The sequence below is a fragment of the Oculina patagonica genome, chromosome 3 (genome assembly GCF_052425735.1).
Source record: "Oculina patagonica isolate OP01 chromosome 3, crgOcupat, whole genome shotgun sequence".
NCBI classification, from domain to species: domain Eukaryota; kingdom Metazoa; phylum Cnidaria; class Anthozoa; order Scleractinia; family Oculinidae; genus Oculina; species Oculina patagonica.
Genome location: NC_135760.1, coordinates 23,346,789 through 23,369,192, shown reverse-complemented (window position 1 = coordinate 23,369,192; position 22,404 = coordinate 23,346,789). Strand labels below are relative to the sequence as shown.

The 22,404-nt window shown below is 37.6% G+C and overlaps 2 protein-coding genes and 1 long non-coding RNA gene across 3 annotated transcripts in view; all 3 read left to right on the top strand.

Annotated features, from left to right (window-relative positions):
* Positions 1 to 10,398, top strand: part of LOC144647098 (uncharacterized) — a 78,491-nt gene extending 68,093 nt beyond the window's left edge. Inside the window, exons 10-12 of the mRNA XM_078506848.1 lie at positions 5,667 to 5,845; positions 6,902 to 7,088; positions 7,418 to 10,398. Coding sequence (XP_078362974.1) covers positions 5,667 to 5,845; positions 6,902 to 7,088; positions 7,418 to 10,215 — 3,164 coding nt within the window. The 3' untranslated portion in view covers positions 10,216 to 10,398. The remainder of the gene's footprint in view (positions 1 to 5,666; positions 5,846 to 6,901; positions 7,089 to 7,417) is intronic.
* Positions 624 to 3,414, top strand: LOC144647131 (uncharacterized). The gene is made up of 2 exons (XM_078506887.1): positions 624 to 1,281; positions 3,136 to 3,414. The coding sequence occupies exons 1-2, from the start codon at positions 972 to 974 to the stop codon at positions 3,312 to 3,314; spliced, it is 489 nt and encodes a 162-aa protein (XP_078363013.1). The 5' UTR covers positions 624 to 971; the 3' UTR covers positions 3,315 to 3,414.
* An 11,992-nt stretch (positions 10,399 to 22,390) lies between the features above and the next one.
* Positions 22,391 to 22,404, top strand: part of LOC144647135 (uncharacterized) — a 35,904-nt gene continuing 35,890 nt past the window's right edge. Inside the window, exon 1 of the long non-coding RNA XR_013569536.1 lies at positions 22,391 to 22,400. This is a non-coding gene — a long non-coding RNA (uncharacterized LOC144647135). The remainder of the gene's footprint in view (positions 22,401 to 22,404) is intronic.

Genomic DNA, 22,404 nt, shown 5'->3' with positions numbered 1-22,404 from the left:
GCAAATTTTAGCCTAACAGGTTCTTAGTACTCGCGGGTTTTTACTGTAATAGTTGGTGGTTTTGAAAAAGTGTTTGTACAAAGCAAAGTCATGAGCCCGTGGAAAAGTAGAGGGGTCTGGGGGGAATGCTCCCCCGGGAAAATTTATATTTTTAGAAACTCAGAAATACTATTTTAGGTGCTCTTGTAGAATATTTGTACCATTCTAGATGTAGTCTCTGCTTTAAAAAGGGATAATAACAGTTGGTGGTTTTGAGTTAATGATGTTTGGTTCATAACAACTAAGGGGGTCTGGGCGAGTGTTCCCGCGTGAGAATTTAGATTTTTAGCACCTCACAAACGCTGTTTTAGGCATTCTAATATAATGTTTGCACTTTTATAGATGCTGTTTAATGAATAATTTAACCATGACCCATCCCTAATGCAGTGCATTATTTTTCCTGAGCCTGCACCCTTTTTGGCATGTTAAAAAATAGTGGCCCACCCTCAAATTTCCATAGCCCACCCCCCCTCCCCCTACTTTATGACCGGTCCCTAACATCATTTTATTTAAATTTCAAAATATTTCACATTTATTTGTGAAATGTAAAAAAAAAAAAAAACACTGTGACGTCATACTAACATAGGGTAACGTTATTATTAGGCGATCTTTCCGACGCATTGGGTTTTGATGCTGTTTTGTTTCCATGGAAATATTTCGCCAGGGGGTTACGATACCCATTCCCTCGCGCGCAGAAGTGACGCGAGCGAGTGTGCACTTGCATAGTCATATTGCCGCTGTGTCTACAAATGAGAAACACAAGCGCAAGTGCAATGATCAAGTATTTTACCCTTTAGCTGTGGTTTCTCAATGTTAGTACTGGGGATTCTTGATTCCAGGAGGCTACATCAAGTGGGGACTTGCTTCATCCCCTAGCCACGTCCCTGTTAATAACTAAAAAATGTTAATTCTGTTTTCCAGCTACATCAGGTATGTCTTGGTTTGCTGGTGATTCCTCTACTGCAGCTTCGAGTGTTGTCACGAGCGCAGATCACTGCGACTATTCAAACAAAAGACTCTGCACTGCTGCTGAAGTTTGCCCCACAAGTCCTGGGGGTCAGAGTGTTGCAGGCGTTACCGGGGAAAGCTTGAACAAAGCTCTTCTCGTGGTTGGGGGCACGTTCTTGGACGCTGCGACTTGCCAAAGACTTGCGCAAACGACAGGTTATAACGTTGATGGCTTTTTGTGCTGTCCTAGCGACAGGGAAAGCTTGCCAAGTCCCAAAGACTTCATCAGTGACGGTAAGTGTCAACCGTGGTCAAACGTAAAAAAAGAAAAGTACTTCAAATATAGGGTTTTCATTTTCAATGTTCAAATTTTGATACTTTATCAGTTCTCTGCTGATTTACTAAATAATAAATAAGTCTGCGTCGAGCCAAGTGGCCCATCAGGCAGTTGCTCATCCTGGTTTAAGTAGCATGAAGCGATTAGAAGTATTTCGACTCTTCCCATGAGGGGATTCTAGTTCATCGCAGATACCCCCAGCAGTAAATTTTCCGGTACCCATTTTATTATCCACATATGCGTAGAGAGGCACTATGAGACTAGTGTCCTGTCTTAGAACACAGCACTGTGCCCCGAGCAGTGCCCGAATCTACTGTGAATCCGGACCGCACGATCGTGAGTCCAGCTTACTAACCATCAGGCCACCGCGCCTGAGAGAACTGAAAATATTTACACTCTCATTTACATGTTTTTGCAAATTTTAATGATTCCACTACCGGTAGCCAAAGCTTAAGATACGACTGAAAATAAATAAAATTATCTGAAATTTTAACTGTTTATTGTTTTATCAATCATATATTACTACGAGTTGAGCTGCCAGAATGCCGACCCGTGTTCATGAAATGGGCTGTAATTCTCAAAGTTTACTTTTTTATCCAAAACGCCTCAAATTCAAAGGCTTCGATAGTCACTCTATAAGTACATACCGAAAAAGTACCCAATGTTACATCTTTTCCCCGGTAAAATAACAATATTCCAGTGGTAAACCTCTACGAACCATCTGTGGCCGATGCTCTTCTGCATTTCCGTACACCTCCCCTAGAAAGTGGCTTTTGTGGTTCCAAATTGCATATGATTAAATGCAGAAGAGCTCGCGCCACGGATGGTACCGGTTGGTAGAGGTTTACCACTGGAATATTGCTGTTGTACCTGAGAAAGATATGCAGGATATACTGGCCCCAGAAGATCACAAACAAGGAACTCTATCAAAGGACAGGACAACGGGACATCGCCATGGTAATAAAGCAAAGAAGATGGAGGTGGCTAGGGCATGTTATCAGGAAAGGCCGAGATAGCATAACACGAACTGCATTAAGATGGACACCGGATAGTGGAAGAAGGAAGAAAGGACGTCCACGGGAGACTTGGAGGAGGACGATCGAGGCAGAAATGAAAACAGCAGGGAAGACGTTGAAAGAACTTGAGAAGGTAGCCATGGAAAGGGAGCAATGGAAATCTCTGGTCTAAGCCTTATGTGCCTCCTAGGCGCGAAGAGGATTATGTATGTTATGTACCGGGGAAAAGATGTAACATTGGGTACTTTTTCGGTATGTATTTATAAAGTGACTATCGAAGCTTTTGAATTTGAGGCGTTTGGGTGAAAAAAAGGTAAACTATCGTTTCTGCTTTTTTAAATGGAAAAACATAAGCCCATAAGCCCACCGGTTATAGGCCCATCTTCCCGGAAAGAAAAATACATCCGATTGAAAGCCGCCCACCCCCTGGATATAAGCCCCCCTCTGCCGGATGACAGTACTGAACAGGGTTAAATGTGCTTTATTATGCGTTTTTAACTTAAAAACGTATTTTGATCAACACTCCCGTGGCTCGTTTCGAAACGTTTTTTTTTATTCCGCTTATAAGCCCTCCCGGATATAGGCCCCTCCACTTATTAGCCCACCCAAAACCCCTTACGAAGTTGTATAAGCCCAGGGCTTATGACCGGAATTTTACGGTATTCCACTGGCGAGTTAGCAAATCCCCGTTGTGTAGGTTTCAGATGTTGCTTGCGGTTAGAAGTGTTAGAAAATATATATTTCCTTTAAGAGGTTTAAAGGAGCAGATCTAACACAGTTTTTTTTCCTTAAAAGGTTACGGTTTCTTTATGCACAAAAGTGGGAAATGCGCTCATTACGTCAACGGAAGGCTGGTACTCAAAACTAACTGCAAAAGCAAAACTGCTCTCCTGGAGTGGGGAAGCGACGGAGCTATCAGACCTGTGGACGATAACTGCATAGTTGAACGGTCGTTTGGACGGTGCCCTCCGTAAGTATTATGATGTAAAGGGTAAAACAAAACGCAGTGACCCGGCCTGGGCTCAGTCCCGGACCGCTTGATCTGGAAACCAGCGCACTAACCATTACGCCACCGCTGTACTGTCGTGAGTTGTAACAACGTCGTAAATTGTATAACAGTTGTCGTGAATTGTAATAACACATTGCCGTGAATTGTAATACTCCGAGCTGTCGTAACTTGTTATTCGTATGATAGATCTGCAACATTCTTCATATCATAATCTGCCTTATCCAATAATTGCTAAATATTGATTGTGAACGTTAAAGCTTGGAAAATGGGTTTGAAGGAATATGAATCAGGGACTGTTGAATAAGATGTTCAAAACTAGCTTGATGTCTAGTCTATATGAATTTTTACACTTTGTTTATGCCTTAATTTTTTTACTTAAGTTTTCAGTTCACGAACGTAAACTCTCTACAAGACGTATTTACCAATAAGTGCCTGGTCCCTGAGGCGGGGCAATTGGACCCCACTGAAGACACCGAGTTAGTTGAAAGAGCAGAGTGTGGAGAGGCATATGCCAGCTTTAAATTAAAAAGTAAGTGAATGAACAAAAAGGAGAGATAAAAACAGACAGACAGACAGACAGACAGACAGACAGACAGACAGACAGGCAGGCAGGCAGGCAGGCAGGCAGGCAGACAGACAGACAGACAGGCAGACAGACACAAATACACAGTCAGGTAGTAAAATATACAGATAGACAGAGGTTAACTTGCTTTTTTGGAAGCTAAGATTGAAAGTATGTGTGTCTGAAGTGGCTGTTTAAGAAGTAATTTTTTGCGCAAAGTTTTGTAGCTTTGTGAGTAAAGCAAAGCAAAACGAATCAAAGAAAAGCACAGCAAAGCGAACCATTGAAAGCAAACAAGGCGCAAACTGCATTGTTGGTCAATGGCTTAGACATAACGGTGCCCTCCGTGTAGATAATAGTAGTTAGGTGTTCCCAGCGATTTCTCGACACGCCCGTTAATATAATAAAGTTCTCATCTTATCTCATCTCATCTCATCTCATTTCATGTTATCTCATCTCATCTCATCTCATCTCATCTCATCTCATCTCATTTCATTTTATTTACTCATCTCATTTTATGTCATTTTATCTCATCTCATCTCATTTTATCTCATTTTTATCTCATCTCATCTCATCTCATCTTATTTCATTTTATCTCATCTCATCTTATCTCATTTTATCTCATTTTATCTCATCTCATCTTATCTCATCTCATCTCTTCTTATCTCATCTCATCTCATCTTATCTCATCTCATCTCATCTTATCTCATCTCATCTCATCTCATCTCATCTCATTTTATCTCATTTTTATCTCATCTCATCTCATCTCATCTTATTTCATTTTATCTCATCTCATCTTATCTCATTTTATCTCATCTCATCTCATTTTATCTCATCTCATCTCATCTTATTTCATTTTATCTCATCTCATCTTATCTCATTTTATCTTATTTTATCTCATCTCATCTCATCTCATCTCATCTCATCTCATCTCATCTTATCTCATCTCATCTTATCTCATCTCATCTCATCTAATCTTATCTCATCTCACCTTATCTCATTTTATCTCATCTCATCTCATCTCATCTTATCTCATCTCATCTTATCTCATCTCTTTTCATCTCATCTTATCTCACCTCATCTCATCTCACCTTATCTCGTCTCATCTCATCTCATCTCATCTTATCTCATCTCATCTCATCTCATCTTATCTCATCTCAACTTATCTTATCTTATATAGACTCTTGGTTTTAGGCCATTGTAACTTGATTAAAAATATAACACAAACAGCGGTGATAAACATTATGAAAAATCGCATTTTTATAAACTTGACGTTTCGTATGCTAAGCTACATACATTTTCAAAAGTATGACCGTTAAAATTTTTGGCAACTATTTATATATTGTATGAAAGGTTCCAGACCCCTTTCATACAATATATAAATAGTTGCCAAAAATTGTAACGGTCATACTTTTGAAAATGTATGTAGCTTAGCATACGAAACGTCAAGTTTATAAAAATGCGATTTTTCATAATGTTTATCACCGCTGTTTGTGTTATATTTTTTATCTTATCTTATCTTATCTCATTTTATCTCATCTCATCTATCTCATCTTATCTCATCTTATCTTATCTCATTTTATCTCATCTCATCTCATATTATCTCATCTTATCTCATCTCATCTCATCTCATTTCATCTCATCTCATCTCATCTCATCTCATCTCATCTCATCTCATCTCATCTCATCTCATCTCATCTCATCTCATCTTATCTTATCTTATCTCATGATATCTATTTTTATTGTTGACTCCAGGGATCAAAGGATACCTGAAACATTCAAGCAATAAATGTGTTGGTGTAAAAGCAAACAAGCTGGTGTTCCAGGCTTCCTGTACGTCTGCCGAGCAAGTCTTCTACAAAGAAAGCTATTATTCGCCACTGGTTCATGTAGCAAGTGAAAAATGTGTCGCAGATCCCGGCTCAGATGACACGGTAAGATATGATGGAATGGAAAAGTTGCTATAAGTGTCAATTACCCTTGAGCTTAAAAGAGTTGTTTGCATTGCATTGTCTAGGCGACTTTTGGCTGATCAATCTTTTAAAATTAATTTTTTATTGATATTTAAATGGCTTACATTACATAGGTAATAAGTAACAATTATTGAATTCAAGTAATTTAGTCTTGAAGTGGCTGAGGAAACTTGCAAAAATATTCCTTTCGACCCAACAAAAACCGGCGCAAAACATGACAGTCTCATTCGCATTGAAATCTGCATTGGAAGCCGGCAATTTTTACTAAATTGAGACCCTGTAAGGGGGGAGGGGGGGGGGGTCAGTTGTCCCTTATCCCTTTAATTCGGAGCACAGTTATCTCTCATGATCATCCATTAAAGTATCACCAGCGTTATCCCTCAAAGTATCTTTGGTGAAGTTATCGCCGCACAGTAAAGTTCAGGTCATTCCCTGAAATAACTAGAAATATTCACGGTCTTTGAAAGTAAAAGAAAAGAACCTTTTGTTTTTCAATATTGAATTCTTGTCGTTTGAGCACAACTACCTAACAATCATCCCTGAAATTTGGGTTAAGTGCTGTGAGCGAAATAAGAAATAATGGTCTTCTTCTCTGTACTTTGATGATGAATTCTTACCGATTGTCCATCAAGTAGTATCCATACACGTAAGCCGAGAATTAATCCGCCTAAGCGTCATTGTGTATGGTTAGTAAGCTTGGTCGTATCCATAAGGCGCTGACTAACTTTGCTTTAGGTCGATACGAAGTTTGGAAGTATTTTCGCTAATTAAACATGACAAAAAAAAAAATCATAAGTGTCCGTTTAATGATTTCAAAGTGTCCGTGGTCGGTCTTAAAGGAAGTTTGGTTAGAAATGAGTGAAAAACGGCAGGGACCATCACCAGGTGTCCGTCTTATGGAGGTGTCCGTCTTATAGAGGTGTCCGTTAAGAGAAAGTTGACTGAATATACACAATATACTTTTTTTAAATTCCGTGTACAATTAATTGCTGTTTTCCTATTGTTTCATGGCATTAGGCATTGACTCTAACAGACTGTACATCAACTGGATCAGTGGCAACCTTGAGCTACGACGGGACGACTCTTGAATATAGCGGAGACAAGTGCGTGAAGCCGCAGGGAGGTGGGGACAGTCCTGCAAATGACGAGGAGTTGGTGATTCAAACAGGATGTTCTGGCGCATCTTCAACATTTCATTTCGCTGGTACGGTTTATTTGTGGTTCATTTATGTATTTCATTGGCCAAAGTTCACTCTTCAATATGAATCTATCTATCTATCTATCTATCTATCTATCTATCTATCTATCTATCTATCTATCTATCTATCTATCTATCTATCTATCTATCTATCTATCTATCTATCTATCTATCTATCTATCTATCTATCTATCTATCTATCTATCTTTCTATCCATCTATATTTGGTAACGACGAAAGACTGGGACTACGCTGCTGGTCACCTGATGGGTTTATACAAAATCAAATTTTGAATTAACGCTGTTAACAGGCATTGATCTTTTTTCTAAATTTTAGATGCTACCTTCAGTGAATGTCAATCTTGCATGTGCATAGAAGGCTACGAAAAGCGTGGCGAACACTGTTTTCCCATCAACAATTGCGACACGAGTAATGGCGGTTGTCAAGGTAACGCCGAGTGTGTCCACACAGGACCCGGTACAAGCATGTGTGTTTGCCCTCCTGGATATAACCTCAACGCAGATGGAACAAATTGCGAACAGTGCACCGATAACAACTGCTATACCCAGTGCCAGTTTGTAGATGACAACGAACTGAGGAGGGTGACCCGCCTGAAGACCCACGTTGAGATTCGATTTCTGAATATAAAGACATCTGATTTGAGACACTATATAGGAGATACCACTACCGAACTCGTTGTCTATGCGCACCAACTAACTATATCTGGGACCCTGACGCTACCAAGTGGCCTTGCTAAAGTTGCTTTCTTTGCCAATGAGATCCTGAAAGAAAACGGAGGAGAAATTGTGCTGTGGAATAATGCCCATGACACAACGCCAACAGCGGGTCGCCGGGCAGTTGTCAAAGTTGAAGATGAAAAACTTTTATGTCAAAACCGTTATTCAGGCCCATCGCCATGGCCAGGATATGTCCAAGGAACAGTTCTGAATATCTATACATCCAAATCGTCAGTACCTTTCACGTGCTCTGGAAACTACAACGGTAGGGATATTTCAATACAAGCTGCTATCAAATCCAAACGAAATCCAAAAAAAAGCATGGACGTTAAACTCTATTCAATGATGTTAAATTGTGCAAAAGTCGTTGCACAGGGAAACACGTTTGCAAAGGATGGCAAATTACTCAGAGGAAGTCTTCCAGTTGCATTGACTCAGAAAGTTTTAGATGAAGTTCGGGTAGCTAGGGAGGAAGGACTAGATACAAGCTCTGTGGATGCTCTAAGATTGGTTGCAAAGAATATGATGGAAGATCTTTCCCTTCGTGCTCGCGGATTTTACAAGGTACCTTACCTGTCGCTGAAAGCACATGAGAAGATTCTAGTCCTCATAAAGGATGATGCTAAAATGGCCATACAGAAATACGAAAGGTTTGAGAGAATATCCCAAGACTTTGAAGCAGGGATTGAAGCCACAGACTCTATGACAGAACTTATGACAGCTATCGTGAGGAAAAATGACCTGGACATTGAAGCTCTGGAAACGGAACTGGAAGCAGCGAAGGCAGACTCCCAGGCAATGAAAGAAAAACTTGACGATGCAATAACTGCATTAGATGATGCGAAAGAAGTATTTGATGCAGGAGTGCGAGATTACTCAAACCAACAAATTGCCAACGCAGTGTTCTCTGTAATCGGAGGGATAGCATCTGTATTTGGTGGTGGGGGTGGTGCTGTTGTAGGTTTGGCAATTGAACTGAGTTCTCTTGCTGAAGACGTAAATAGAGTTAAGAGGGCGCTCTTCAAGATTAGTATTATAATGGATTCAATCGCCAGCATTAATGAAGCTGCAATTACCCTCACGGATTTTCGTTACGATGTGTTTCCCTATGCCGGAACAAGCACTTCTGATTACTATTCAAAATCCAGGCCCGAGAAAAATGACCAAAGTTTGGCAGTGATGGTGAAAGAGTGGGATGTTTTTGAGGCAGAAGCAGACGCATTTCTAGGAGTTGGTACAGCTAGCGGTATTTCAGGGGCATCAGTTTACTTAGCAGCGCTTAAGACAGTGGCAGTTTGGGGGAAGGGATACCATGAAAAGTCTATCACGGTTCAAGAGCTTCTAGCAAGGTTGACAACCCTAAAAATATTAAAGAATGAACAGCATCAAGCACAGGCAAAAATAAAAGAATCTCGCGAAACTGCACTAACCGAACAAATATCGAACGGAGAGCTATTGTTAGAAATGGCACTGCAAAAGCAACGACTTCGTAACATAATGGTTGAAAAGCTGATGTCCTTCTGCGATTCTTATTTCTACAACTGGTTGTCGGAATGTCCTGTGATGCCTACCATATCAGATGACTTGTATGCTTTACACGATAAGGTTAATCAGGGCCTTAGTGCTGCTATCAACGCTGTTGCGAACTTTGCACCTTTCATTCCACAGGAATTTGAAGCAACCATAGTCATAACGGACGAACAAGAATGCAGTGCTCGTCGAAAGCGGGCATTGATAGCACAGAGGAGACACCAGTTGGGGAAGCGTTCAAGTGGTGGAGCAAACCAGTTGCCACCACTAAACACTCTCAAATGTCCTATTTCAGAGCTCAAGCGCACTAACAGCTTTCTATTTAAGCTTGACGAGAACGATCCAGATATTTTCATGGGACACGAGCGGGTTCACGTGGACGAGTTTGAGATTTATTTTGAAGGTGCCGAGTTTGGCCGAGAGGAAACGAAGAAATCGATTACTGCATGGATTTCCTTTACCGGTATGATGACAGATGTATTCAGAGGAGCACGATATGAGTTTCTTGCTCCCCCTCGTGTGACAGAGTTCTCGTACAAGATCAAACAACATGGCAGCTACGAGGTGACGCAATCTGGTAAAGTAAGCAACAAATTCCAAGAATACTACGATGGAATTGCTGCTCTCACTACCTGGAGTGTCAACCTTCCTGACTCGCTTAATCGTCCAAGCCTGAATTTGGCAGATGTAACCCGGGTTAAACTGAAACTCAAGGGAACGCGAGTACCTGTACAGCCAGTTGAGGATGGAAATGAAAAAGTGGGAAGAGGCGACAAGGGTTCGGGGCAGGATCGGAAAGTTGCAAAGAACGACGAAGCGAAACGTCAAAAAGGAAAGAAAGGGAGGAAAATATGGAAGAGCTCTTAAAGAAGAGAATCACTGTACAACAGCAGTAGCTGGAAAAGTTCTGAAGAAAAATGGCATTCAGTTTATTCACGATAAATGTAAAACGTAGAAGTTAGCTTTTCATTGCCACACTGCATTATAAACAGGTCCGAATTGCATACGTGTGTTAAATGCATTTATTGCCAATAAAGAAAAGTTGCGTTGGCCATTTGTCTTTAGACTTCAATAGCTACGTCAATAGCTACGAGCCATTTATGGCAGACGTTGAATGTCAAGTGATAGGCCCAAAATGGAGAATAGATGGTCGTCCAAGAAGTCCAGGGGCGCATTTGGTTTGTGTGGAAAAAACGGTGAGAACTTTCCACCAAATGCAACAGTACAATGGTTAGGGACCGTCAGGGGCCCATCAAATCCTGTGACCGTTATTTTTTATTGGGCTAGTGTGTGTGTGTGTGTGTGTGTGTTTGTGTGTGAGAGTGCTGGTAGGATTTGACAGACAGTCCCTATAGTTAATTTTTACATGTCCCTTCCCCCTTCGAGCTCGTTTTCCTCGATGTTTTAGATGACACCGTTCCCTCTCCCAAAATGGTAAAATAAAACTAAAAGTTATGAAGTCAAACGTATAAAAATATCAGATAAAATTGCAATTTTAAGGTTTAATTAGAATAACAATCATGATGATAATAATAATATTACATTATTAATAATTAATATTAATAATAATATTGTATTATTGCAAGGGCCCTATTATAATTAAGAGCTGACATTTTCCTAACTGTTTATAATGGGCGTTTTGTTAGTGTGAATTGTCTCCATATGCAACCAAATAGTTAATGCCGTTCGGTACATAACAAAGTATGGGGTTCTGGGACATGCTTCCATGGAAATCTTCGTTTCGGAACCAACTGTTTCAAACTGAAAATATCACTCTTAAAACAAATTAAGTGATTAATGAGTTTTATCTTCAGGTTGGAACAGAATAACCTAGGTTGAAAACGGATTTAACCTGAAAACCAGTTTAACCTACAACACAGACACCTTCACTACAACAATTAAATATAAATATGAAAATAGACAGAGCCCCAAAAGAGCTTACGTTTCCTCAGTTTTGATAAAGGTTTGGAACTTTTTACCCACGCCAGGCCCCCCATACCAGGCCCCCTATATCAGTCTCCCCATACCAGGCCTCCCATACCAAGCCCTGAACATTATACAATATTAAGCCCCAAACTATACACAACATACTATATCAAACCCCGAACGACAACATACGATATCAGGCTCTGAACGACAACATACAACACCAGGCCCCAAACCGAAACATACAATATCAATTAAGCCCCGGACGAAAACATACGATATCAGGCCCCAAACCATACACAACATACAATATCAAGCCCGGATCCAAAACATACAATATCAAACCCGGCCCAAACGACAACGTACGATCTCAGGCCCCAAACTATACATAACATACAAAATCAAGCCCCCGAACCAAAACATGGTATTTCAACACTAGGACCCAAGGGATCTGGATCTGGAGTGAAAATAAAATTTAATCTGTGTGGTGGTATTTCAACACAAGGGTCAAAAATCGTCATCTTCAGTGGCTCATTTAGCACTCTCTTATTCGATTTTTTTGGACCTGCAGAAAAATTAGGATGAATCAACGTGATGGCGATATTTTGGAAAAAGAGTTATACTGTACATTTCTGGAGTGAAAATGAGATTTAATCTACGTGGTGGTATTCTTAGACAAGAGCTCATAATCGTCATTTTTAGTGGTTCATATAGCACTTTCTTTTTCAATTCTTTCGGACCTGGTGTAAAAACAAGGATGAATCCAGGTGATTGCAGTTTTTCAAAAAACACAAACTGTACCGTTCAAGTGTCAAAATGGCCATAAACACCCAAGTCTTAAACTGGCCAGTTTTGTTGGATCTGGAGTGAAAAAAAAAAATTAAACCTACGTAGTGGTATTTCAAAACAAAGGCCCTAAATCCTCATTTTCAGTGGCTCATGAAACACTTTATCTTTCGATTCTTTTGGAACTAGAGTGAAAATAAGGATAAATCCACGTGATGGCAGTTTTACTAAAAAATACAAACTGCAACTTTCATGTCTCAAACTGTTCGGATTTGCTGGGTCTGGAGTGAAAATAAGGTTTAATCTACGTTGTGACGTTGTGGAATTTTAACACAAGTGCGCAAAGTCGTCATTTTTATTGGCTCGTGAAGCACTATTTTACTCGAATGTTTTGGAGGTGGAGTGAAAATTAGGATAAATCCACGTGATGACGGTTTTCCAAAAAAAAAAAAAACTGTACATTTCAAGTGTCAAACTGCCCAGTTTTGGTGTATCTGGAGTGAAATAAGGTCATTTTCAGTAGCTCTGTAGCTCTTTCGTATTAGAATCTTTCAGACCTGGAGTAAAATCTAGGATGAATCCACGTGATTGGAATCTTCCAAAAAAAAAATTTCATTTCAAGTCTTAAACTGGCTGATTTTCTGGATCTGGCGTGAAAATTAGATTTAATATTCGTTGTGGTATTTTAACACGGGCACAAAGTCAGGTTTTTTATTGGCTCATTTAGCACTTTTCTATTCGATTCTTTTGGACCTGGAGTGAAAATAAGGATGAACCCACGTGATGGCAGTTTTTCAAAGAGACCCAAAATGTACAGCTCAAAAAATTGGCCAGCGTACGCAATTCTGGCTTAGTGCGCACGCCCCTATTTCACGTCACATATGAGTCGTGCATCTTTTCGCCTTGTTCCCAGAAGACTAGAAAAGGTTGAAGGTATATGATTATTGTTCAAATGGCAGAAGTAATGGCTTCAATGTCGAATGTTCTAACAAAGAAATTAAATTAAACCCTCGTCTTCTTACGTTATTATATGATGAGTCACCTCAAGTGCTTCCGGACTTTTATTAACAGAAAAAATATTAGTATAAAATTAAAAAGATTACTCAAAATGTAAAATGAAAGCTCATCCTCTTCTTAAATTGGATTTTTTTATTGTTATATTGGGGATGCATGACTGCCGGTAATTTATGGGATTGTGTCGTCAGTAATAGTATTGTAAGTTTTAAGCTGTAAGTTTTGTATATGTAAAAGCCGGTTTATTGAGAAAATTTGGTTACGTCTAGTTCCTCGTTCTGAGCAGTTTTCAACTGTAGCTAATTCTTGTCTCCTTCGTAGCCGCTATTTGGAGAGCGTTGTGTGACATCGCAAATAGCGGCTGTGAAGGAGACTAAAAGTAACGCAAAATGTAATAAATTTGACGCAATCTTGACATATTTTGCGTCAAAAGTCATTGAATTTTGAGTTACCGAGGTTTTTAAATTTTGCGTCAAAAGTCATAACATTTTGGGTAATTATTACAAGTTGCGTCAGATGTTATTACATTTTGGGTCACTATTACATTTTGCGTCAGTTCTTGTTATTTTTTGAAACAACCTTAATGAAACACTCAAAACTTACAAGAATAGTTACATTAGTACACTTCTCTAACTTATATTGCACGTTGCATTGCAGCATCACCAACCTGTAAGTGTACTTTTTAAACTGTGTACAATACAACACGATACATTGAAACAAAAACTCAGGTCCATAGGAAAAAAAAAACTTCAGAGAAAAAGGGAACGCAATACTGCCTTATAAATTAAAAGAGGAGCGTAATAGTTAAAGTTCAGGTGTCAATGTGTCAGGTTTATATTTGTATTTAAGATTAATTTTGTCGCTAAAATCAGTCAGGCAAAGTAGATTATTTCATTTTGTAGCTTGGGGACGGCGTCAACAACTGAGCTTGTGTCGTTTTTTGGCGTAAGTTGACTTTTTTCCCTTGTGTCTATTTCATGGCCAAGCGATATTCGTAAATCATCTAGGGAAACCTTAGGATCTGTTCTGAATACATTACTTGCAAGAAATTTCAGACGTTTTATTTCGGACGTTTAATTTTCGGTTACTTTTTTTAATCTCATTTTGGACAAATTTCGGACAAAAATTTCTCCCACTTTGCTAAAACATAGCTTATGTAAATTTATGCCTTTTAAGCAAGAAAAAGGCAGTGCAAAAACATCTGTGAACATAATAGTTTTGATGCATCCTTAAGGTCGTTTGCCTTGCATATTTTTTTTCTAGAGTTTATAAACTTGAGTGGTATCAGTTTGATGTCTGTGAGTTTGTGCACTTTTTGATTGTCACGCTGTGATACTGTGTCGGTGGTCTTGGTCTGTATGGCTTTGCGATGCTCTTCTATACTCTTTCGCGTTAAGCGCATTTTGTCTGTCTGTCGGATTAAGCTAGTGTAGTTACACTAATGTCCAGGGTTGAACGCAACTACAAAATTATCGATTTTATGCTATGGTTTGTAAGAAATTTACTATTTCTTGTAATTTGCGTTGAATTTCATCAAGGAAAAATGTCTCTATGTCTTGACGAAGCTACAAATCTTAATAAGATTGCTATTTATACGAAAATTACGATTTTTCTTTTACTTTGTTAAACTTTATCAAGACCAAAATGATTATGTGTTAAGGAAAACTACAAAATTGACGAAAATTGCGTATTTTGTTTTTGTAAATTTCGTTGAATTCCATCAAGACCCAGTTGTCGATAAGGTCTTGAAAAAAACTACGAGAATTACGATTTTTCGTTATTTTCGATTAGTTCCATCAAGACGAAAATGTCTCTATGTTGACGAAAACTTTATCAAGACCAAAATGACTATGAGGTGTCCGTTGCTGAAATTTAATTAAATTGCGATTTTCGTTTTATATTGGCTCATTTAGCACATTTTTATTTGATTCTTTTGGACCTGGAGTGAAAATTAGGATGAACCCACGTGATGGCAGTTTTTCAAAGAGACCCAAAATGTACAGCTCAAAAAATTGGCCAGCGTACGCAATTCTGGCTTAGTGCGCACGCCCCTATTTCACGTCACATATGAGTCGTGCATCTTTTCGCCTTGTTCCCAGAAGACTAGAAAAGGTTGAAGGTATATGATTATTGTTCAAATGGCAGAAGTGATGGCTTCAATGTCGAATGTTCTAACAAAGAAATTAAATTAAACCCTCGTCTTCTTACGTTATTATATGATGAGTCACCTCAAGTGCTTCCGGACTTTTATTAACAGAAAAAATATTAGTATAAAATTAAAAAGATTACTCAAAATGTAGAATGAAAGCTCATCCTCTTCTTAAATTGGATTTTTTTATTGTTATATTGGGGATGCATGACTGCCGGTAATTTATGGGATTGTGTCGTCAGTAATAGTATTGTAAGTTTTAAGCTGTAAGTTTTGTATATGTAAAAGCCGGTTTATTGAGAAAATTTGGTTACGTCTAGTTCCTCGTTCTGAGCAGTTTTCAACTGTAGCTAATTCTTGTCTCCTTCGTAGCCGCTATTTGGAGAGCGTTGTGTGACATCGCAAATAGCGGCTGTGAAGGAGACTAAAAGTAACGCAAAATGTAATAAATTTGACGCAATCTTGACATATTTTGCGTCAAAAGTCATTGAATTTTGAGTTACCGAGGTTTTTAAATTTTGCGTCAAAAGTCATAACATTTTGGGTAATTATTACAAGTTGCGTCAGATGTAATTACATTTCGGGTCACTATTACACTTTGCGTCAGTTCTTGTTATTTTTTGAAAAAACCTTAATGAAACACTCAAAACTTACAAGAATAGTTACATTAGTGCACTTCTCTAACTTATATTGCACGTTGCATTGCAGCATCACCAACCTGTAAGTGTACTTTTTAAACTGTGTACAATACAACACGATACATTGAAACAAAAACTCAAGTCCATAGGAAAAAAAAAACTTCAGAGAAAAAGGGAACGCAATACTGCCTTATAAATTAAAAGAGGAGCGTAATAGTTAAAGTTCAGGTGTCAATGTGTCAGGTTTTTATTTGTATTTAAGATTAATTTTGTTGCTAAAATCAGTCAGGCAAAGTAGATTATTTCATTTTGTAGCTTGGGGACGGCGTCAACAACTGAGCTTGTGTCGTTTTTTGGCGTAAGTTGACTTTTTTCCCTTGTGTCTATTTCATGGCCAAGCGATATTCGTAAATCATCTAGGGAAACCTTAGGATCTGTTCTGAATACATTACTTGCAAGAAATTTCAGACGTTTTATTTCGGACGTTTAATTTTCGGTTACTTTTTTTAATCTCATTTTGGACAAATTTCGGACAAAAATTTCTCCCACTTTGCTAAAACATAGCTTATGTAAATTTATGCCTTTTAAGCAAGAAAAAGGCAGTGCAAAAACATCTGTGAACATGGTAGTTTTGATGCATCCTTAAGGTCGTTTGCCTTGCATATTTTTTTTCTAGAGTTTATAAACTTGAGTGGTATCAGTTTGATGTCTGTGAGTTTGTGCACTTTTTGATTGTCATGCTGTGATACTGTGTCGGTGGTCTTGGTCTGTATGGCTTTGCGATGCTCTTCTATACTCTTTCGCGTTAAGCGCATTTTGTCTGTCTGTCGGATTAAGCTAGTGTAGTTACACTAATGTCCAGGATTGAACGCAACTACAAAATTATCGATTTTATGCTATGGTTTGTAAGAAATTTACTATTTCTTGTAATTTGCGTTGAATTTCATCAAAGAAAAATGTCTCTATGTCTTGACGAAGCTACAAATCTTAATAAGATTGCTATTTATACAAAAATTACGATTTTTCTTTTACTTTGTTAAACTTTATCAAAACCAAAATGAATATGTGTTAAGGAAAACTACAAAATGGACGAAAATTGCGGATTTTGTTTTTGTAAATTTCGTTGAATTCCATCAAGACCCAGATGTCGATAAGGTCTTGAAAAAAACTTTCGTTATTTTCGATTAGTTCCATCAAGACGAAAATGTCTCTATGTTGACGAAAACTTTATCAAGACCAAAATGACTATGAGGTGTCCGTTGCTGAGATTTAATAAAATTGCGATTTTCGTAAATCGTTAACTTTAATTAAGACCAATAATAAATTTGACGCAATCTTGACATATTTTGCGTCAAAAGTCATTGAATTTTGAGTTACCGAGGTTTTTAAATTTTGCGTCAAAAGTCATAACATTTTGGGTAATTATTACAAGTTGCGTCAGATGTTATTACATTTTGGGTCACTATTACATTTTGCGTCAGTTCTTGTTATTTTTTGAAACAACCTTAATGAAACACTCAAAACTTACAAGAATAGTTACATTAGTGCACTTCTCTAACTTATATTGCACGTTGCATTGCAGCATCACCAACCTGTAAGTGTACTTTTTAAACTGTGTACAATACAACACGATACATTGAAACAAAAACTCAGGTCCATAGGAAAAAAAAAACTTCAGAGAAAAAGGGAACGCAATACTGCCTTATAAATTAAAAGAGGAGCGTAATAGTTAAAGTTCAGGTGTCAATGTGTCAGGTTTATATTTGTATTTAAGATTAATTTTGTCGCTAAAATCAGTCAGGCAAAGTAGATTATTTCATTTTGTAGCTTGGGGACGGCGTCAACAACTGAGCTTGTGTCGTTTTTTGGCGTAAGTTGACTTTTTTCCCTTGTGTCTATTTCATGGCCAAGCGATATTCGTAAATCATCTAGGGAAACCTTAGGATCTGTTCTGAATACATTACTTGCAAGAAATTTCAGACGTTTTATTTCGGACGTTTAATTTTCGGTTACTTTTTTTAATCTCATTTTGGACAAATTTCGGACAAAAATTTCTCCCACTTTGCTAAAACATAGCTTATGTAAATTTATGCCTTTTAAGCAACAAAAAGGCAGTGCAAAAACATCTGTGAACATGGTAGTTTTGATGCATCCTTAAGGTTGCTTGCCTTGCATATTTATTTTTTTTCTAGAGTTTTATATAAACTTGAGTGGTATCAGTTTGATGTCTGTGAGTTTGTGCACTTTTTGATTGTCACGCTGTGATACTGTGTCGGTGGTCTTGGTCTGTATGGCTTTGCGATGCTCTTCTATACTCTTTCGCGTTAAGCGCATTTTGTCTGTCTGTCGGATTAAGCTAGTGTAGTTACACTAATGTCCAGGGTTAAACGCAACTACAAAATTATCGATTTTATGCTATGGTTTGTAAGAAATTTACTATTTCTTGCAATTTGCGTTGAATTTCATCAAGGAAAAATGTCTCTATATCTTGACGAAGCTACAAATCTTAATAAGATTGCTATTTATACGAAAATTACGATTTTTCTTTTACTTTGTTAAACTTTATCAAGACCAAAATGATTATGTGTTAAGGAAAACTACAAAATTGACGAAAATTGCGTATTTTGTTTTTGTAAATTTCGTTGAATTCCATCAAGACCCAGTTGTCGATAAGGTCTTGAAAAAAACTACGAGAATTACGATTTTTCGTTATTTTCGATTAGTTCCATCAAGACGAAAATGTCTCTATGTTGACGAAAACTTTATCAAGACCAAAATGACTATGAGGTGTCCGTTGCTGAAATTTAATTAAATTGCGATTTTCGTTTTATATTGGCTCATTTAGCACATTTTTATTTGATTCTTTTGGACCTGGAGTGAAAATTAGGATGAACCCACGTGATGGCAGTTTTTCAAAGAGACCCAAAATGTACAGCTCAAAAAATTGGCCAGCGTACGCAATTCTGGCTTAGTGCGCACGCCCCTATTTCACGTCACATATGAGTCGTGCATCTTTTCGCCTTGTTCCCAGAAGACTAGAAAAGGTTGAAGGTATATGATTATTGTTCAAATGGCAGAAGTGATGGCTTCAATGTCGAATGTTCTAACAAAGAAATTAAATTAAACCCTCGTCTTCTTACGTTATTATATGATGAGTCACCTCAAGTGCTTCCGGACTTTTATTAACAGAAAAAATATTAGTATAAAATTAAAAAGATTACTCAAAATGTAGAATGAAAGCTCATCCTCTTCTTAAATTGGATTTTTTTATTGTTATATTGGGGATGCATGACTGCCGGTAATTTATGGGATTGTGTCGTCAGTAATAGTATTGTAAGTTTTAAGCTGTAAGTTTTGTATATGTAAAAGCCGGTTTATTGAGAAAATTTGGTTACGTCTAGTTCCTCGTTCTGAGCAGTTTTCAACTGTAGCTAATTCTTGTCTCCTTCGTAGCCGCTATTTGGAGAGCGTTGTGTGACATCGCAAATAGCGGCTGTGAAGGAGACTAAAAGTAACGCAAAATGTAATAAATTTGACGCAATCTTGACATATTTTGCGTCAAAAGTCATTGAATTTTGAGTTACCGAGGTTTTTAAATTTTGCGTCAAAAGTCATAACATTTTGGGTAATTATTACAAGTTGCGTCAGATGTTATTACATTTTGGGTCACTATTACATTTTGCGTCAGTTCTTGTTATTTTTTGAAACAACCTTAATGAAACACTCAAAACTTACAAGAATAGTTACATTAGTGCACTTCTCTAACTTATATTGCACGTTGCATTGCAGCATCACCAACCTGTAAGTGTACTTTTTAAACTGTGTACAATACAACACGATACATTGAAACAAAAACTCAGGTCCATAGGAAAAAAAAAACTTCAGAGAAAAAGGGAACGCAATACTGCCTTATAAATTAAAAGAGGAGCGTAATAGTTAAAGTTCAGGTGTCAATGTGTCAGGTTTATATTTGTATTTAAGATTAATTTTGTTGCTAAAATCAGTCAGGCAAAGTAGATTATTTCATTTTGTAGCTTGGGGACGGCGTCAACAACTGAGCTTGTGTCGTTTTTTGGCGTAAGTTGACTTTTTTCCCTTGTGTCTATTTCATGGCCAAGCGATATTCGTAAATCATCTAGAGAAACCTTAGGATCTGTTCTGAATACATTACTTGCAAGAAATTTCAGACGTTTTATTTCGGACGTTTAATTTTCGGTTACTTTTTTTAATCTCATTTTGGACAAATTTCGGACAAAAATTTCTCCCACTTTGCTAAAACATAGCTTATGTAAATTTATGCCTTTTAAGCAAGAAAAAGGCAGTGCAAAAACATCTGTGAACATGGTAGTTTTGATGCATCCTTAAGGTCGTTTGCCTTGCATATTTTTTTTCTAGAGTTTATAAACTTGAGTGGTATCAGTTTGATGTCTGTGAGTTTGTGCACTTTTTGATTGTCATGCTGTGATACTGTGTCGGTGGTCTTGGTCTGTATGGCTTTGCGATGCTCTTCTATACTCTTTCGCGTTAAGCGCATTTTGTCTGTCTGTCGGATTAAGCTAGTGTAGTTACACTAATGTCCAGGGTTGAACGCAACTACAAAATTATCGATTTTATGCTATGGTTTGTAAGAAATTTACTATTTCTTGTAATTTGCGTTGAATTTCATCAAGGAAAAATGTCTCTATGTCTTGACGAAGCTACAAATCTTAATAAGATTGCTATTTATACGAAAATTACGATTTTTCTTTTACTTTGTTAAACTTTATCAAAACCAAAATGAATATGTGTTAAGGAAAACTACAAAATGGACGAAAATTGCGGATTTTGTTTTTGTAAATTTCGTTGAATTCCATCAAGACCCAGATGTCGATAAGGTCTTGAAAAAAACTTTCGTTATTTTCGATTAGTTCCATCAAGACGAAAATGTCTCTATGTTGACGAAAACTTTATCAAGACCAAAATGACTATGAGGTGTCCGTTGCTGAGATTTAATAAAATTGCGATTTTCGTAAATCGTTAACTTTAATTAAGACCAAAATGTCTGTACGGTCTTGGAAAAAACTACGAAAAATACTATTTTTAAAAACCTTACGATTTTTCGAAATTTTAGTTAAATTTCATCAAGACCAAAGTGTCAGAAAGTACTACTTGCAACGTCTTAAAAAAACTACAATTACAAATTTCCAAAAAATTATAATTACCCTGTCAAACCATCAGTTATCTCTTAAAATCAAGAATAATTTACTACACACATAATATGCCAGTTAAATAAGGTCCGACAAAAAAAATGATATCGATAAAGGAAATTATGATTACATCCAGTCCCTCCAGTGTTAAGATAAGATAAGATAAAATTTTATTGCACACTCCTAAAGAGGTTTTTCAGTGAACAATACAATACATGAAGTGAAATAAAATGTAAAATGTAAAATATGTACACTAGTCGTATATTAACAAAAAAATAGAAAGAAAAATGAAAGAAATAAGAAAAAATAATTTAAGAACTCGATGAGAAGCTTTGTCTTCAGAGTTTTCTTAAAATTTGCATGACTCTCGCATAGTTTTAAGCCTTTGTCTTTGTCTAAAGACACTGGCTTACTGCAGGTTATTTAAGTTCATTTCGAGGCTGGATTTTTTTAATTCGTTTGAGGAAGGATAATGGCTATTCTTGAAAAAAAAAAAGGATTTTGATAAATACTTGTGATGTTGCTGTCTCGCAAAGAGACCCGGTTTATTCTCGTCGATTTAGCCCTTATCACTTCTCTTAGCCGACAAAACCTTGGTATGAGAAACGAAGAGCTATGGGTTATGAATGAATTTGAATTTTTTGATTGACTGTTTTAAACAAAGGATTCTCGAACGTATACTCGAACGAATTATTATACATTTATTTGAAACATCATGAAGACCAGAAGTCCTAGAATCTAGGACTGGAAGTCCTGTGCCCCAGAGCCCTTTGTTTCTCGTGCCAAGGCCTCGCCGGCTAAGAGAAACGAAAAGGGCTATGGGGACGAGAATGGGACCAGGTGTTATTGACGCAATTTTTTTCTGGGTACCCCTGTAATAACCGCATCTAAACGCACATCTTTCCACTCTCCTCCCCCACAATGTCGTAAATTTTTCACGCCAACAATTCTCCGATAACTAGAAATTCATCGTCGGCGAGCTTCGGGTCAATTCCAACACGCGACAAACAACAGAAGGCTTTTGTTTCAAAGTGTGTAAAGGAATTTGATCCGGTACTATTCCTTGGTACGTTTAAATAAATTTTCGCGACATCTTACTTTCATGAATCTTCGCGATTTCAAAAACAAACGAGAAAAACAAGAAAAATTGTTAGATGTCGCGAAAAGGTACCTGTTGCTGTTTAAAAGAAGAGGTGGGTTGAAAAAAGAAAAACGAAAAAGGACGAATATTATAACCTGTTTTTTCCTTTGTGATCTGCCGACCTACCTGTAGAGTTATCAGCGTGCGACTTTCGTAAATAACCATTTGCGCTTTTTTTATTGATCATTTGTGTTTTGCCTTCCTTGCATTGCGTTT